We start from the raw sequence: 18702 nt of genomic DNA, 5'->3' as shown, positions 1-18702 counted from the left end.
TACTTAACCCAAGGTACCACTGTACTGCCATCCCAGGTTCAAGCTCCTTCTGTTAATTCACAAAGCCCCAAATGACCTGGACACAAAGTAGTAGTAGTAGGAATTAATAATAGTAATTTTATTATTTGTATCATGCCCATCTGACTGGGTTGCCCCACCCACTCTGGGAGGCTTCCAGCATTTATAAAAAAATAATAGTCAAACCTTGGCTCCCGAACGCCTCCGTTGTAGAACATTTCGGCTCCCGAACCGAATGTAAATGCTCTGGTTTTTTAACGTTTTTCAGAAGCCAAACCTCCGACGCAGCTTCTGCTTGAGTGCAGGAGGCTCTTGCAGCCAATCAGAAGCCACGCTTCGGTCGTCAAACATTTTGGAAGCCAAACGAGCTTCCGGAACGAATTGCGTGCGGCAACCGAGGTTTCACTGTAAAACATCAGACATTAAAAACTTCCTAATACAGGGCTGCCTTCAGATGTCTTCTCAACATGGTATAGTTGTCTCCTTGACATCTGATGGGAGGGTGCCACTACCGAGAAGGCCCTGCACCTGGTTCCGTGTAACTTCACTTCTTGCAGTGAGGGAACTGCCAGAAGGCCCTCAGAGATGGAAAGTACCTTCAGGACTGCTTGATTCCTCCTCCTCAATTGCCAAGGCCTTCTGAGGGGGAACTTTTGCTGCTCCCACTTATCCCTGAGGTTCGTCTGGCCTTCACCAGGGGATGAGACTTTAGCATGGTAGGTCCAGCTCTGTGGAACTCCTTGCCAATAGAAGTTGGGCAGGAGCCGTCCCTGCTCGTTTTAAGACATCTCATAAAAAACGTGTTATTTGGGCAGTCCTTTCAAACCTGAGATTCTTTGCCAACCAGCTCTTTCTTATGTGGTTTAAGGTTTTTTATTGTGATACTGTTTTTTTAGTTGACATACCACCGTGCGATGTTTTTTATGAAAGTGCAGTTTTTACACATCTTTAAATGAACAGATGACTAGCTGGGTAGTCCTGAGGGAGTTTTCCTCTGTATGTTTGGTTGAATGTCTCCCTGCTATGTAGAAGGCCTGAAGGAAGGAAAACGGAAGCTCTCTGTTCCGTTCTCCTCAAATCACACACTGCTTGCGTTGGGTTTGCTCAGTAAGGACTTTTCTCCCCGGACTCCGTTTGCATTATTTGACTTCACTAACATTTAGCGCGCTAATGGTCTCCTCTTTCCCTCCCACAGGGAGTGGAGCTGTCGGGCTTATCAGCTGCCATCAGCCATTTCCTCAACTGCTTCCTCAGCTCTTTTCCAAACCCCGTGGCCCATCTCCCGGCCGATGAGCTGGTCTCCAAGAAAAAGAACAAGAGGAGGAAAAATCGGAATTTGGGGGCCTCTGACAATACTGCCTGGGCCACCATGAGCCCTCAAGAATTGTGGAAGAACATTTGTTCGGAAGCCAAGAGTTATTTTGACTTCGGCTTGGAATGGTACGTCTTTTAAAAAGAAAACCTAGGAAACTCACAGCTGTTGTGTGTAAGGATTGCTATCGGTCCATGGCGAGGGATCCACTGTCTTCCACACAATATTGGACTCCAGAGACCATCAGATTATGTCTCCATCTTGCCCTGTGCTCTCCACTTTGACTGGCAGCAGGATGAGACTTGGGCAGTGCAGAGCTTAGGGGGGTAGGGTTGTAGCTCAGGGTTAAAGCACCTGTGTCATGTGTGGAAAGGTCCCAGGTTCAAACCCCAACATGCCCAGGTAAATCTGGAAATGTCTGCCCTCTGAAGTCCTAGTTTGAAAATGTGGCTCCCTCTGGTGTGTTGCTTCCTTTTGATTCCCCCTTCTCCTTTTTTTGCAGTGAGAGTGTTGACCAAGCAGTGGAAGTATACAGTCTACAGAAGGTCACCCTGCTACGTGAGATCTCCCTCAAAACTGGAATCCAGGTGAGGAACAACGTACACAACCTCCAAGTTCTTCCCCCTCGCTTAACCCTCCGAACACAACTTGGAAGAACAGAAAGACTTTATTTTTAAAAGGCATTTTCCCCCCACTCTTTAGCTCAGTTTCTCAAACTTGGGTCTTCCACTGTTGTTGGACTACAACTCCCATCATCCCTAACTCTCAGGACCAGTGGTCAGAGATGGTGGGACTTGTAGTTGCAACAACAGCGGAAGGCCCAAGTTTGAGAAACACCGCTTTAGCTGGAAAAGGCTCCCAAAGCAAGTTTGCAAATATCAGAGGGAAAACAGCCCCAGACCTTGAGCTCTCAAAATCTTATGGGCGACAGCACGAAAGGAAAAGGAACTGGGAGGGAAGAGGGAGGAATCGCTCATTCTTAGTTACTGAGCTCTTCTAGCGAACAGGAGGAACGCATTGCGTTCCTGCCAGCCACTAGGCTATGCAATGCCACCTGAGATTAATTTCTAGCTTTGCTGATAGAAACTGTCATGCATCCCCTTCAGTAATCTTCCTAAGAAGGAACTTTGGCTTGAGGCAGGAGAAAAGTACAGTAACTGCTGGATTTTAACCATTATTTTGCTGCTGTGCTTCAGCAGTCGTAGGTGCAGCCTGCAACCCACACACTACCTGGTAGCGCCTAATCCAATGAATTCTGCAATCTTCACCTACACTCTTAGTTTAAGACTGTGACTAAGAGGATGGCTCCCAATTGAGTTGCCCACGATGCCTGGTTCATCTGTAACTCGTGGGGAACCTTTGGCCCTTCAGATGTTGGCTGAACTCCAACTCCTCCTCCGCAGCAAGGATGGCCAGTGGCCAGGGATGTTGGGAGTTGTAGGTCAGCAACAACTGGAGGGCCAGAACGTTCCCCACATCTGCTCTGAGCCATGGTTTACAAACCATGGTTTTAGCTAACTGTAGCTGGTCTTGTGAACCCAGCCCCTGCAGCTTAACTATGGTTTATAAATCATGGTTAAAATGAGATAGTTGACTAGGTTTTCTGTTTACAAGCCTCGTTTGTTTTTTTTAAAAAAATAATATTTATTCCAGTTTTAAAAATTACAAAAGAAAACACTAGATTAAGCAAGAAAAAACAAGACCATGAATACAGACAAGCAAAAAATAATAATAATAAAACCCCAGAAGAATACAAGCAATTAAGAAAAAAAAGAAAAAAGGGGGGAAAAAACAAATCAAACCTTCCCATAACTTATTTTCCATTTGCTTATTTCCTTGACCTCCTCACACCTCCCTTTTTTGTATTCTAGTTCAATTAGATATTTCAGCAAATCCTTTCCATCTTTGTTTTTATCCCAATAATTTATCTTAACATACTGTAATTTTACACTCTCTTCTTTCACCAATTAACTATCCATTTTTACTTAATCCTTTATATCATTTCTGCTAAAACCACATAACTTCATTCCAACATCCTTCTAACATTCCTTAATTTTACAGTGTTTCTGCAAATATACTTTAAATTTCTTCCAATCTTCTTCCACCAACTCTTCTCCTTGGTCTCGGATTCTGCCAGTGTTTACAAGCCTCGTTTGGTCACCATTAACCATGGCCCACTATTACGTGCAGACCCAGGCCTCCTCCTTTGCTATGGTCAAGGAGCCATTGCTACCCCACAGCTGCAGAGCAGCTCAAAACTCAAAGAGCAGTCAATGAGGGTCAGGGGTTTTTTTTGGGGGGGGTGAGAAATCCCGCATGGGGGTGGCAGCAGAAACACAGATGCCGAAGGGCCAGCATACCCTGCGTAGTTCCTCAGATGAAAATGTCCCTATTATCATTGGAGGGTATTAAAATCTATTTTTTGAGAGAGGACTTTGCATTTTCTTTTCTCTTTTTTCTTTTTACTTAGATAATATTATATAGTGCTTTTTTCTGGGGGCACGCAGGGGTACGCATACCCCTAAACATTTTGTGAATCTTTGTACTTTTGTCCATATACTGTATTTATTTTTCCCGATTTGAACCATAAAATGGTGATTTTCTTGAGTTAAAATGAGAGTACCCCTAAACATGTTTTTAAAAGGGGAAAAAAAGCACTGCACATATCCAGCATACAACATAAAAACAAGATTCCAAAGAATCTCCTGGACTTCCCTCCTCCCCTTTGTGGGTCCTATTGTTAATCATTTCCCGCTGCATCTTTTATAATAATCCAAATCTTTTACCTCTCCATAATGTCCAAAATTCACCATTAAACTGCAAGCGTTACTCCAGTCCCACTGACTATTTTAGCAGTTTACAATGGTTTTTAAGATAAATTGTAAAAAATTTCCCATTCCTTATTAAAATTTTGGTCTTCCTGATTTCAGATTCTTCCGGCCATTTTTGCCTTTTCGGCATAATCCATCAACTTAATCTTCCATTCTTCTCTGGTGGGGACTTTTATCTTCTTTCCATCTCTGGAAAGCTTAGTTAGATTAGTTTGCTTTTTATTGCATTGTATTGTGGAAAAGCTTCCCCCAAAAAATTATGGAAGCAAGCAACAGGATCAGCCCTCATTGGGAACACTGCTTGTTGATACCCGCCTTAAACTGTGGCGTCCAGAACCCGGACACAGGACTCCCAATTAGGGTTCGACTGAGGCAACATAGAGTGGTACTTAACAACTGGCTTTTCCTTTTCTCTTAGGAAAGGTATGGAAGCATTTGTGTGTGTTTGTGTTTCAGATTCTTCTGAAAGAATACAATTTTGATAACCGCCACAAGCCAACGTTCACAGAAGAGGACATCCTCAACATCTTCCCAGTTGTGAAGCACGTCAACCCCAAAGCCTCGGACGCCTTCCATTTCTTCCAAAGCGGCCAGGCAAAAGTGCAGCAAGGTATCACTTACAAGGTTCTACTGGCTGTGAATTTGGTTTCGAACCAAGGTGGATTGGTCCTGGGGGTGGGGTTTAACCTTGGCAGCCCAGGCACTCTTATAAGCCGGATCTTGACTTCCTGAGAAGTTTAAAAATAAAAATTTTAAAAATGGAAGTTTACCCAGATCTCTGTGCAAGGCATGTGGCAGGGAGAGAGGCACTTAATTTGCAACACATATGTACGGCACAGTCATTGGGGTGGGGTAGGGCAGAATGCAGGGAGCCCAACACTAGGTGGCGCCAGATCCAGCAGCAGACACAGCCACATAATTCGTAGAATTGCAGACATTGAAGGGGCTGCAGCGGTCTTCTAGTCCAACTCCCTACAGTGCAGAAATCATTTGCCCAATGTGGGGCTTGAACCCACAACCCTGAGATGAAGCGTCTCGTGCTCTACCAACTGAGCTATCCAGCAACGTTGTCCTTTTCCTCCTCCCTCTGAGTTGTACAAGTGGGCAATATGGAGACAAAGGAGGCGTCTCCCCTCCCCGACTTGTAAGCAGCAAGGTGCGGGCAGATTGAGAGGCTGTGGGGCCAGTGCCCCATTTGCACTGATAAAACCAGCCTCCACTGCTTACATCCTCCACATCCAGAAGAAAAGGCTAAGGGGTAAACCCTACACAAATCTGGAGTGAATCTCTAAAGATGGTTGGATGGTGTGTTGCACGCCTTCTTCCTGCAACTCCTGCAGCCAAGCTGGTGCCAAACATATTGCTATGCTTTCCTTTGGACCACATCAGTGAGGCTGAGAGGGAGAATATACAGCCCTATGGACTGTATATACAGCCCTAAGGGACGCAGGTGGCGCTGTGGGTTAAAGCCTCAGCGCCTAGGACTTGCCGATCGAAAGGTCGGCGGTTCAAATCACTGCGGCGGGGTGCGCTCCCACTGCTCGGTCCCAGCGCCTGCCAACCTAGCAGTTCGAAAGCACCTCCGGGTGCAAGTAGATAAATAGGGACCGCTTACCAGCGGGAAGGTAAACGGCGTTTCCGTGTGCGGCTCTGGCTTGCCAGAGCAGCGATGTCACGCTGGCCACGTGACCCGGAAGTGTCTCCGGACAGCGCTGGCCCCTGGCCTCTTGAGTGAGATGGGCGCACAACCCCAGAGTCTGTCAAGACTGGCCCGTACGGGCAGGGGTACCTTTACCTTTACCTTTTTATGCACTGCCCAGGCTTGGTCACTTTAGTGCTGCTAATGCCAGCGGTTTTGACTTCACCTCCAGAGGTGCACTCTGTTGTCTCTCGAGACAGACGGATGCCAACAACTGCTTATAGTTAAGCCTCACCTGCAATCTCAAGAGTGCTTTTTCTTTGCTCATTTCAGGTTTTTTGAAGGAGGGCTGCGAGCTGATCAGCGAGGCCTTAAACCTGTTCAACAACGTCTATGGCGCCATGCACATGGAAATCTGCGCCTGCCTTCGTCTCTTGTCTCGCCTGAACTACATCATGGGAGACTACTCAGAGGTACGGGCAGCCCTGGCCTCTCGCTGCTCCCAAATCTTCTGCATTAACGTAGGCAGGAGGCTGCTGGGTTGGACCGAAGGAAGGCATCTTTAGTCTGGCCTCCTGTTTCCCACAGTGGCCAATCGGGTACCTCTGGGAAGCCCACAACCAGGGCAGGAGAACAACAGATCCCCAGCCACTGGTATTTAGAAGACACCTGCCTCTGATACATTGAGGGATAACCGTAGAAGTATAATGACTTTTATCCCTTGGTGGATTTTAGACAAATTCGTGGAGGGAACTCGCCCACATCTTGTGGCAATGAGTTTCGCATGTTTAGCTATAACATGGTGTGAAGAAGTACTTCCTTTTTCTCTCCTGAATCTCCCCCACCAATATCTTTGTCGGATGACACCGTTGGGCTATAGGCTGACACTCCTTCCCAAAGGATCCTGGCAACTATAGTTTAAGCGTTCTGAGAAAGCAAGAAAGAACAACTGGTTTTCTGAGGCCCAAACCCGAAAATCTCCTGGGTTTTTTTGTGAGAGGCGGAGAAGGTTTTGGGTTTTCCTGGCTTTTCAACTGTGTCTTCTTCCTTTCGTTCCAGGCCTTAAGTAACCAGCAGAAAGCAGTGCTCATGAGCGAGAGAGTCCTTGGGATAGAGCACCCCAACACAATTCAGGAATATGTAAGTACCAAACAGCGGGGAGGGTTGAAGGCTTCTGCAGCAGGCAGCTGATGAGGCAAGGAGGAAGCATCATGGAAACACTCCCTTGCCCACAGAAAACTAGCACATCAAGGAGAAGTCAGAATCCTTTTCCCTGAGGTGCTAGGTTTTTTGTTTTCTCAATGCGGGGAGATCTTGAAATCAGAACATTCCAATTCCTGTTACCATTTGCATTTGAAGTCTCTTCCCCCCCGCCCCCTCAAAAAAGAAAACCAGCCCACTTTTCTACCATTGAGATCTGTTGCCTACAAGCAGCAGTCTTTGGGGGGTTGGTGTCAGAGTTCTGAGTTTCTCTTTCCCCCCTGGAAGTTGGGCCACTTCTGCATCAAAAAAGCATTGTTATAGCATTTTGACAGTCCCAGCTTTCCCCAAAGAATCCAGGGAACTGTAGATTATGAAGGGGTGCCGAGGTTGCTGGGAGGCTCCTGTTCCTCTCACAGAGCTACAATTCTGAGCTCCCTAGAAAGGAGAGTTGTTGGTTGAACCTTTCTGGGAATTGTAGCTCTGTGATGGGGGATCAGGGTGCCCCCAACAACTCCAGGCACCCTTAACAACCTGCAGTTCCCAGGATTATTTGCGGGGAAGGCCTGACCATTTAAAGTGGCATAAGAGTTCTTTAAATATAAGGTGCAGCCTTGGATTGTGTGTTCTTCCCTTGGTGGAGGCAACTGGGTTCTGCAACAAAACATTGCAGCGCAAAGTCCTGCCTGCTCAGGACCCAGCCTGTTCCATCCCCAGCAGCAAACAAATTTTATCTTCTTCATCCTAGCAGTATTCCATAGTCACTGAAAACACTCTATCCTCACTGGGTTATCTTTGAATTCCTTCCACCCACCCCCAAATCGTAAAAAAGTATATTTCTCCAAACTCCCATCCCGATCCCCTCCAGCGGCTAATACCATGAATGATGCCAATTAGGACTATGGAAATAAAGGGCATCACAGTCCAAATTTTGGAAACAGAAGGAAGATTCTCCAGGGGGGCGGGGAGAACAGCAAGGAGGGGTGGTTCTGACTTTTAACCGTTTTGTTTCTTGTTGAAATTTTTATTATTATTATTATTATTTCTAAATTGTTTATCTGCAACCAGATTCTCTTATGCCTCTTGTAGATGCACCTTGCTTTGTACTGCTTTGCAAACAGCCAGCTGTCTACAGCGCTCAACTTGCTATACCGCGCACGCTACCTCATGCTGTTGGTGTTTGGCGAAGATCACCCAGAAATGGCACTCTTGGATGTAAGTTTAGCTCTTGGCCGGCCAGGGTCTCTGGAGCCCCAGCTAAAGAGCCTGTGTAGTTTCTGCAGGCGGAACACCTAAAGCTGAACTTGACTTTTCCCACTGAGATGCAGCGTCTTGAAAAACCTCTGCCTTTTGCATTTCTAATTTGGGACACAAGTTTCCTTTGCCCTTGTGGGCTTCTAGTTCTGTGATTCAGCAGACTTGATTCTGTGCTGTATAAATCTTTTTTAGAAATTCCCTCAGTAACCAAAATTAACTGCAACAGATTATGGGGGACGGGAGAGACTGCTATCTTCCTGTGTCCCTTGTTTTCAGATTTGATTTAAAATATTGTATATACAGCATTGTAAGGATTATGATGATCGTTCATTTTTATGCAGTGTTTCTGACAAGCGGAAGTTCTTCTTTTGCATAAAAATGGGGGGGTTCCCGCCCCCTGCCGCACCTCTGATCACTGTGTGTCCTGTAAGTGCCATGGGGGTAGATTAGATGGACGGGCTCCTTAGGGCTTCTTTTGTGTGTGGGAAGGCCAGCTCTAGCACTAAAGGTCCACTTCTGGCCCTGCCTCATTGGAACATTGCTTCTGCCCCTAGAACAATATTGGCTTGGTCCTCCATGGAGTGATGGAGTACGATCTCTCCCTGCGGTTTCTGGAGAACGCGCTGCTCATCAACTCCAAGTACCACGGCGCCAAGTCTCTGAAAGTTGCACTCAGGTGAAACGCCCAATCCTGTTGTTTGCCCAGTGGGGAGGGAGGGGCTTTCGCAGCTAAAATACATGCATTATATTAAGGAATGCCTCTGCAAATGTGTGTATCGTGACCCGCCAGCCACGGAAATACAATTGATCAAACGTTACATGAAAGTATTGAAAAACACTGTTGAGTGTTAAGTTGGTGGGGAGGCGTCTGCCAGACCTGCTTCTGCAACCGAATTCTCACCACGTGCGCGATCGCTTTTCAACCATGCGCAGAAACATCATTCTGCTGTCTTCCCTTTTTGCATCCTCTCTGCAGTCACCACTTGGTCGCCCGAGTGTACGAGAGCAAAGCTGAGTTCCGGTCGGCTCTGCAGCACGAGAAGGAAGGCTACACGATCTACAAAAACCAGGTAAGGGTCCCTTGCTTTGCTTTAATACATTGGACGCCTTCTGTTTCCGTTATGTATGTGCATTTGTTTAATATACATATAAGTATTAATAAATATCTGTGTGTGTTTTTGGCTAGCTTGGTGAACATCACGATAAGACCAAAGAAAGCTCGGAGTACTTGAAATATCTGACTCAGCAGGCTGTGGCCCTGCAACGCACAATGAATGAGATCTACAAGAATGGATCCAGCGCCAACATTATGCCATTGAAAGTGAGTTGCCCTGCGGTAGCTGCCCAGATTGGCTTGGGCAGTAAGATGTACCTCTTGTCTGAGGAATTAAGCAGCAATACGTAGCACACTTCAGTGTCCAGGAGTGCTGTTCAGTTTACTCTACTGCACCACTACTCGAGGATTTTTACTCCCATCTCAACACAAGAGCTCAGCCATGGTGTTTTCCTGTCTCAGATAGCTTGGAATTGTTTGTCTTTGCAATATCTTTGAGCGATGGGGGTTAAGCAGTTGATTGTTGAAGATCAGCCTGACCACTTCGCAGCTGGACAGGGACCTGAACTTGGGTCTGGGTCAAAGCCACACTGTTGTGTGTGTGTGTGTGTGTGTGTGTGTGTGTGTGTGTGTGTGAAGCACTGAGGGCTCTAGGCAAGATAAAAATGGCAGATAAAGCCAAGGCTTAATTCATTGTAGTGCAGATACGAAGCAATTGAAGTCAGCATAATGATCCTTTGGTGACTTGTTCCCTCCCCACTCAACTGAACTGCCAGGAAACAACTCCCTTCTAAGCCTAACCTGACCTAAAGGGTTCCTGTTCGTGGGAATCAGGCTCAGAAGGGTGGAGAAGTGCATACATTTTATTTACTTGCATTTATTTCCTGTCTTTCTTCCAACCTGGAACCCAAGGTGTGGTGTACACCTGGCTCCCAGATACCATTCCAGGCATGTTTTTTAAAAAATGTTGTTACTATAGTAACAAACCAAAAATAATACACACACACACCCAGTGTAAAAGGCCATAGATCATTTAATTAGCTAAAGACCAAGGAGAAAAGAAATGCTTTTGCCTAGTGCCAAAAGATATGTAATGGAAGCGCCAGGCGCACCTCCCTGGAGAGATCATTCTACAAATGAGGAGCCACCGCAGAAAAGTCCTGTTCTTGTGTTGCTGCCCTCCGCATTTCTCATGGAGAAGGCACACGAAGAAGGGCCTCAGATGAAGACAGCAGGGTCCAGGTTGGTTCATAGGGAGAGAGCCGGTCATTTGAGGTATTGCGGTCCTGAGCCAGTGTTCATATCCTCATTGCTGGGAGCCCTTCCCAGTCGTCCAGTCACCAAGTCCTGTTTGTGTCAGAAACCCTGTGTTCTGCTCGCTACCCAAATCACCACCTCCCTTTATCCTGGGGAAGAGCATTGGCTGCCTCTAGGATCCACGGTCCCATTTAGGCAGCCCGGCATTTTTGTTTGCTGCTTAGAACTGTGCATTGGTTTCTTAGCCCCATGTGTTGCTTTTATTTTGTTGGTTAATAAGCTAATCTCGTTTCGTTTAGTTCACAGCTCCCAGTATGGCCAGCGTCCTGGAGCAGCTGAACATAATCAATGGGATTCTCTTCATTCCACTAAGGTAAGAGACGCCAAACTTTGTGTATCTGGCTGTCTTTCTCTCTACCACTCCAGGAGTGGTGGTATGAATGGCATTGGATGTCACCTCCATTGTTTTTAATGGGCAGGGGGGCCTTCAGGAGAATTTTGAGAATTCAGGAGAATTTTGAAGCTTAGGTGTAGGTTGGTTCGCGATTACAGGTCACTTATTTGGCAACACTTCCTTTGGCCCTCCAGAGGTTGCTGAACTACAACTCCCATCAGCTCCAGCAAGCATCGGCCAGCGATTAGGAGAGCTGTAGATGAGCAGTAGTTGGAGAGCCAAATATTCACCCCCACCTAACTTTAAAGTGCATAGCAAACTCTTCATCTGCTCTACAGTGACAGGAGTTCCTTCGTTGTGTTATAAAGTCTCTCCTGCCTTTATCTGTTCCTCTAGAGCAGGGAGGGGAAAAGGATTTCATCCCAAGGGATAGATTCCCTGCCGGACACATGGCAGGGGTGGGCGGGGCCAGAGCCAAAAATGGGCAGAGCAACTGATGCACATTTTAACATTGTACGGTAGGCTAGCGCACACACACAACCCTCCATTCTGAATCATTATCATAGTACAAGGATACATTTCAGCCAGGACAAAAGCACCTGAGGTGCAAGGCTGGTGAGGGGTGTGACCTGGAACAAAGGGGAATGGCCAAAGGGGAGTCTCTAGAGAGGCGGGGGGAGGCTCCTAGCCTGCAGTTCCATACCCCTGCTCCAGAAAGCACCAGGCCAAATCTGCATTGCCAAAATTACCTTTCGAAAAACTAGGAATCATCTTTCGGTATAAGATTATCAAGGAATGGCTGGACACCAGTGGAGGTGGGTGAATTGGGGGAGCCTTTAACAGCCAGGAGATGAAAGTCAGAGGCAGGAGAAAGGGGGGGAGAGAGAGAGGTCAGGCTGGTGGAGAGTCAAGGGCATGGGTAGGCAAACTAAGGCCCAGGGGCCGGATCCGGCCCAATTGCCTTCTAAATCCAGCCCGCAAATGGTCTGGGAATCAGAGTGTTTTTACATGAGTAGACTGTGTGCTTTTATTTAAAATGCATCTCTGGGTTATTTGTGGGGCATAGGAATTCGTTCATTTTTAATTTTTGCAAAATATAGTCCAGCCGCCCACAAGGTCTGAGGGACAGTCGACCGGTCCCCTGCTGAAAAAGTTTGCTGGCCTCTCCTCTGTCTCCCATGACCCAGGAGAGGGGGAGGAGCAGAAGCAGGTTAATCGCAGGTGGAGTCTGCCTGCTTGTACGCAGCTTGGATAGGGGAGATGCATAAACACAGGTCGGGTCTTTCTGTCGTGGCAACAGCTAGGGAGATGAGCTACCTCTTATCTACTGTCCCCTGAGCACCCCGCTCTTCGCGCTGTTCCTCTGAATTTGCTCTGCCCGGGATTCCCCAGCCTTTCCCCCTTCTCCCTCTGCAGCCAAAAAGACTTGGAGAACCTTAAAGCCGAAGTGCAGCGGCGCCAGCAACTTCAGGAGGTCCTCAAGGGCAGCGAAGAGTTAGAGTCGGAAGAAAAACCCACGGAAGAGAGCGAGCCCGAAGCAAGCCCGCCTGCAGCCACGGCCCCCTAGCTTGGGGGTCTGCGTTGGGAGAAGGCTCTGGCTGTTTGAATCTGTCCCGGGGTGGGATGTAGGGAGTTGCTCAGTCTCTCCTCGGGGCGGCTTCTCCTCGGCAATGTGTTTTTGTGTTGTTGTTGTTTTTATTTTTTAATTTGCACTGGTACAATGAATACACAATGCAAAGAACTAAATTTTGAGAAATGAACCCTACCTGTCAAGGCGGGCACTGGGCACCCGAAACGGGGTGGTGCAACAGCTGCTGGTGCCCGGAGAGTCTAACTGGGGCGGGAGAATGCAGGGATGCCGTGGGGAGGGTGGAAAGGGGGCATGCGTGTGTGCGTGTACGTTTCAATCCATTTTTACCGTGTACATAAGAGATTTAATTCCAAGTGAGGTATAATAACATTTCTCAGGTCATTTTTTCTGTTGACTTTTAAAGGACATCTATAACTTTGCAGAAAAGGAACCTCCCCCACCTCCCGGGCCTGGTGGTTCTTCTTCCCCACCACCCAAAAAAAGTTCTTCTTTTTCTTCCAACTTTTGAGGCTCAGCCCGCTGCTGCACTGTTTAGGTGATCGTGACACTATAAATATTATATATATATTAAATATAAATTCAGCCATATTTTTTATCTCAATGTTTTATCTTTAAGGCCTGAGCAGAGTTGGTACTGCAGAGGAAACTGTTTTGAGGAGATGGCATAGAACTTTTTTTTGGTCTAAATTTAGGAGACAGCCATTGGATTCCTTTTAGGGTTCCTCTTTTTATTCTTTCCTTGTCTTCCCCCCCCCCAAACTATTTAGATTTGTTGGGAACGTGGGGTGCGGTTTTGTTTTTTTGCAAGTTTCATGGCCCAGGAAAGGAGATGTTGTGTGGTTTTTGTGTCCGCCTAAATTCCTTGTGCTTTGCTCCCTCTTGAGCACAGCATAAAAAACAGCATCCAAAAGGGGGGGGGGTATTTAAAAAGAAGAAAACCAAGCCATGGGATGCTACGGCTCTGATCATCCAACTGCCCCCCTATGCCAAGTTAACTGTAAAAGCTGAATTTATGACTTGGGGGCAGGGAGGGAGTGCTGAGTTACTAGGCTAGGCTCCTCCCATGTCAAAGCAACCCTAAAGTCTGGTATAAATTCCCCCCCTACCCTTTTCAACTTATACAATGGAAAATCCCTAGTGCCTATACTTTACCTCTCTCCCCACCCCCTTCTCAAAGAGTTGTGTGAATGGCATGGAACAAAAGCGCCTCGGTCGTCTCTCGCAAGTTACGCGCCCCAGAATCGTACTGGAGGAGCTGAAGACTGCTGTCTCGAAAACAATTGGTTCAATTGGTGAGCTGAATTGAATCAATGTTTGGGTTGTTGTTTTTAAAAGGTTTATCTGTGAATGTACTAAACAAGAATCATGAACCTAAAATGAAGCTCTTTTCTCTCCCCCTAATTTCCTTCTCGCAGTGAAAATAATAATAAATTTGTATTAAATACTATATAGTACGGAACAAGATGATTGGTGGGGGGGAGGGTCTTGTTCAATGTGGAGGTTTTTTGTCCCAAAGCCTCATCAGCTTTAGAACACAAGTTTCCCAAGAAGGCATTCATTGCTGGCAATGGATGCTCTGCCCAATATTCTGCTCTCCCCTGAAGGGGGAAAATGGTGATATGTTCTTCAGCTACTCTTAATAGCTCTCACTACTGTATGTCCCTGCTATTACCGACAGGTTGAATGTGTTCGTAAGAACAATAAAGCTGATTTCCTAGCTCTGCCCTCCCTGCCTAAAAAAACACACATCACGTTGAGTTCAAAATGCAGAGTCTGGTGGTCACCACCTCCCTCCTCTCCCTTTTGTACTAAATTGCATTTTGTCAGCCGCCACCCCTGCTCAAAACCACAAGAGTGAGAGGTCATGTTTCTACCATGTGACTCGAATATTGTATTTTGGGAAAGGATGGATTGGGGGGTGGGACTTGTGTTACAGACTCAGTGCAAGGGGTTGGGCAACTTACGGTCCCTGCGGCCCTATTAAACCTGCCAAAAACGGCTACCAAAGAAAGGTGGGTGGGAGGGGAGTGTGTGAGTGAGCGACGTCATCGTAGCGTGGCTGGAAATTGCTGCTACAGTGGGCAAAATAAAATAAAGCGAAACTTTGGCATGGTTCTGGGGCCCAGATAGCGAAGGTTGCCTGTTCCTTGACGCGAGTGCAATTTAGGTACATAGCAAGAGCCCTGCCCCCTTCCCTGGGAGAGAGAATGTTCTTTGGTCCAGATGTGGAGGTGGGGGGCGAGAGAGAAAAATACAGAATTTCCTTGGAAGTGTCTGAATAAAGAACAGATTTCAATGCAACTTTTACTTTAGGTTTTGTGTGCTTTGTTTTGAGTAGTATCTCCAAGTAATGGTTCCCCTCAAATAAATGTGTGCCATAAGCAGAAAAAGAACCATCTGCCCATTTTTTCTCGCAGACAGTGGACAATTTGGCTTAATTTTATACTTGAAGCCAATGACAGCCTTGGGTATCTGTCTCCTGAGGGGCTTTAAGGTAGTATGGTCAGAATCTTGCCAGATGCTGTGGCTCAGCTATTCTGCCACATTATTTCCTTACGTTACAGACTACATGACCTGTGTAATTTGTGGGTCTAGAGGTGTGCATTATGTTCTGGGGTGCTGCCACTACCAGTGAGAGGGAGACCCAAAAGGTCTGCCCACCAGTCCTTAGCTTAATGACCTCAAGGAGGCACACATGCTTAAGAACGTAAGAAAAGCCTGCTGGATCAGGCCAGCGGCCCACTTGGTCCAGCATGCTGTTCTCAGTGGCTAACCAAATACAGCGGTGCCTCACAAGACGAAATTAATCCGTTCCGTGAGGCTCTTCGTATAGCGGTTTTTTCGTCTTGCAAAGCAAGCCCATTGACAGCTTAGCGGATTAGCGGTTTAGCGGCTTTTAGCGGATCAGCTGATAAGCGGCTTATCAGATCAGCTGATAAGCGGCTTAGCGGCTTAGGAAAAGGGAGGGGAGGGGAAAAACCCCGCAGGAACTCGCAAGACATTTCGTCTTGCGAAGCAAGCCCATAGGGAAATTTGTTTTGCGAAGCGTCTCCAAAACGGAAAACCCTTTCGTCTAGCGGGTTTTCCATCTTGCGAGGCTTTCGTTTTGCGGGGCACCACTGTACCTGTGGGAATCCTGCAACTAAGATCCAGCGCAAAAGCTCTCGCGCCCTTTGTGGTTTCCAGCAACTGGTATTCAGCAGCACTGCTGCCTTCGACTGTGGAGGCAGAGTACGGCCCTCTCCACCATTAATTTGTCTGATCCTCTTTCAAAGCTTCCTAGCTTGGTGGCCATCACTGCCCTCCAGTAGAAGCAAGTTCCATACTTTTAACTATGCACTGCATAAGTGCTTTGTCTGCTTCTTCCGCTCCCAAATGTAGGTGACTGGCTAAAAGATCACCCAGTGAACTTTGTAGCCAACGGGATTTGAGCTCGTCTCTCTGAGCCTAGTCGTCTCAATTGTAAGGTGGGAGGGCACCACAAAATGCCAATTGCTCAGAAGAAAACTGATCTGCATTCTGCCCACACACACCCCTAAAAGAGTAAGCCCTTAGCAAGGGTGTCTGCATCTATCTTGGGGTGTCATGGTGCCTGACTATAGCTGCCAGGTTAGGAGCCTCACCTGTAGGCAATCTTCTCGCCATTGTTCACACACAGACTGCTTTGTAATGCTACAGGCCTCTTGTGCTTTCATCCACATTTAGCCGAGAACAAAAAACTGCTATCTAGACTATTTCTACGGTCCCGATCCAGCAAGGATAAAAGATACAGTGGTACCTTGGGTTGAAGAACAGCTTAGTTTATGAACAACTTGGATTAAGAACGCTGCAAATCCGGAAGTAGGTGTTTTGGTTTGTGAACTTTGCCTTGGAAGCAGAACAGGTTTCACTTCCTGTTGAGTGTGTCCCATTTGTAAATTGAGTCCCCCATTGCTATGGGAAAGCACGCCTTGGTTTAAGAACGTTTTGGTTGAAGAATGGGCTTCCGGAACGGATTAAGTTTGTAAACCAAGGAACTACTGACTCAATTAAACCATGTGAAAACAACTATAGGCCACCTCCATGAGCTGGCCTAGCAAGTTTCTAAATGGAAATGAGATCTCCCCAACATATCCATCAATAGGACCAACCAGGGGGCCATTTCTTCATATAACCCAGATATCCCTTCTGCCTACCCGTGAATTAACTAGTCTTAGCCGATTAGGAAAAGGGATATAGATGCCACATTAGCAGAACAGCTGCATGGGGAGTGGCACTCAGAATTCAACCCTGCCATCACCACCCCATTTCAAATTAGATCAAACTAGTAAAATTCCACCCACTCTAGATGACAAGCTTCTTTGGTTTCAGTCAATCAGGAGGAAAACAAGAAAAACTAGAAGATGTCAGAGGTCAGAGCTGTTAAAGGCTTACTGTGGGATAACCACTTGTGTGAAGCACAGAAAATCTGTTGTTTTTTCCAATGCTAGTTAACAAGGCTGCTATCGCCTATTGTGGAAAATCAAGGTCAACGATAGTATGTAGGTAAAATCAGCTCAGTGGAAAGAGGTCGCCCTGTCAAAGAGTCAATACTAATTAGGTTAATAAAACTCTACTTGCCTACAGTTAACACAGTTGCTCATTTGGGTGTTAGATTTATTTAGGTCAAATTACATTTGTACGGCTTGAAATTAATTGATGTGGCTTCTCCCTCCCTGGTAACTTGAGGCATTTTCTGCACTGGGTTCTACCCATTGGGGGAGGGTGGGGTGGCAAGTCAACCCGAAATACATGATAGTAAGCCTGAAGAGTCCTGGGTGACACTGCAGCTTCTTCGCAAGCATTTGAAAACAAATTGGTTCCAATGAGTTTTGTTTTGGTACTTAAGGATTGCAGCAACAGGCTAAGAAACCAAAAAATCCACCGTTCCCACAAACAAGCTAAGTGTCCTCCAGTAGGGACCTTCAGCCTCAAGCATTAATCTGGGCTGCCCACTTCCAAGTGGCAAGATGTACAGGGCATTCTGCAGTGCTATCTAACCATACCAAGACCCCAAGTTGCATTTACAGCAGAAACTCAACATCCCGTTTCCAACAGGCATTGGCTAGATGCCGGCGAGAAGCTCCAACGCAGGGCCTGGAGGCAACACACAGCCACATGGCACTGTCCTTAATCATCCCTCTGAACACACTCCATTCTGTGTCACCATCAAGACCACCTCCAAGTATGTCTGCTTTTAGATGCATCTCTAAGCCATGGTGGCCGATGCCCACTGAGACCAGCATGACAGAGACCAACAGGAGGTGGCGCCTGAGCCTGCTAGGCCTAGCTTTGCTCCCATCCTTGCATTCTAGAAGGGGGCAACACCAACTAAGGAGGAAGCTGAGAGGCAACAGCAGCACCTGGACTGGTTGTAAGCAGGAAAGGGCCAGCTGAGGGTAGGCTGGTGGGGCAGTGCCCCATCTGCCCTTAGGTGCCAGTCTCTGCTGTCTCTATGCCCGTGGCCCTCAACACGTTCTACGACAATGAATTCCACAAGCAGAATTTGACTGCAGGTGTCCCCCGCCCCAACTTAATTTTTCCTTGCTCTCAAACTCTCGCTTCAACTAGAGCTGAAGTTCTGGGGCTGGCTGGAGGCTGTGCAGGAAACCGGCTGATAGTCTACCATGCAAGTCAGCTGTCAGGCGGGGAGGCTGGGTAGCCTAAAAAAAGCCCCACTGTGCCTAAGGTCTCTCTGGGGCTTCCTCTGCCCTCATTAACGTTCGCTCCGGGCAGGGTCACCTCGTGAGCTGCGGGGACTCTCCCCCGCCATTTTCTGGTTCTATTTATTTCCTGGCGCTGCACATATATGTGGTTGTGCGCTAGTAGAACACACATTGGGGGGGGGCACCTGTACTTAGGAAATGGAGGGTAACTGCCCCCTTTAGAGCTTCACAAGAGACAAATGTTGTGTAAGCCGGTTGCCCTGCTGTACCAGCCCACCCCTCCTTTCATCTGCTCTGCCCCACACCACTCACCCAACTTGCATTGTCACTTTGAAGCACTGCTTTCCTCCAGCTTGAAACCCAACATGATATTCTTTTGCCATCTGCTTTTAACTGCCTAATCAAGCATAATCTAAAAGCACATGATCTTTTCTGCACCTAGACAAACAAAAAGAACGAAACGCA

General features: G+C 47.0%; 1 protein-coding gene across 3 annotated transcripts in view; it reads left to right on the top strand.

Annotated features, from left to right (window-relative positions):
• CLUH (clustered mitochondria homolog) overlaps nucleotides 1–14854 on the top strand; it is a 75535-nt gene extending 60681 nt beyond the window's left edge. For all 3 annotated transcript variants that reach the window (XM_079955373.1, XM_079955372.1, XM_079955374.1), the window contains exons 16-26: nucleotides 1214–1458; nucleotides 1833–1917; nucleotides 4618–4771; nucleotides 6134–6273; nucleotides 6860–6940; nucleotides 8090–8215; nucleotides 8812–8933; nucleotides 9234–9327; nucleotides 9444–9578; nucleotides 10868–10941; nucleotides 12379–14854. In XM_079955373.1, the coding sequence (XP_079811499.1) occupies nucleotides 1214–1458; nucleotides 1833–1917; nucleotides 4618–4771; nucleotides 6134–6273; nucleotides 6860–6940; nucleotides 8090–8215; nucleotides 8812–8933; nucleotides 9234–9327; nucleotides 9444–9578; nucleotides 10868–10941; nucleotides 12379–12529 (1407 nt within the window). In that variant the 3' untranslated portion in view covers nucleotides 12530–14854. The remainder of the gene's footprint in view (nucleotides 1–1213; nucleotides 1459–1832; nucleotides 1918–4617; nucleotides 4772–6133; nucleotides 6274–6859; nucleotides 6941–8089; nucleotides 8216–8811; nucleotides 8934–9233; nucleotides 9328–9443; nucleotides 9579–10867; nucleotides 10942–12378) is intronic.
• Nucleotides 14855–18702: the final 3848 nt, after the last annotated feature.

This window comes from Podarcis cretensis, assembly GCF_951804945.1.
Source record: "Podarcis cretensis genome assembly, chromosome: 15".
Classification (NCBI taxonomy): Eukaryota; Metazoa; Chordata; class Lepidosauria; order Squamata; family Lacertidae; genus Podarcis; species Podarcis cretensis.
This window is presented reverse-complemented; position numbering and strand designations above follow the sequence as displayed.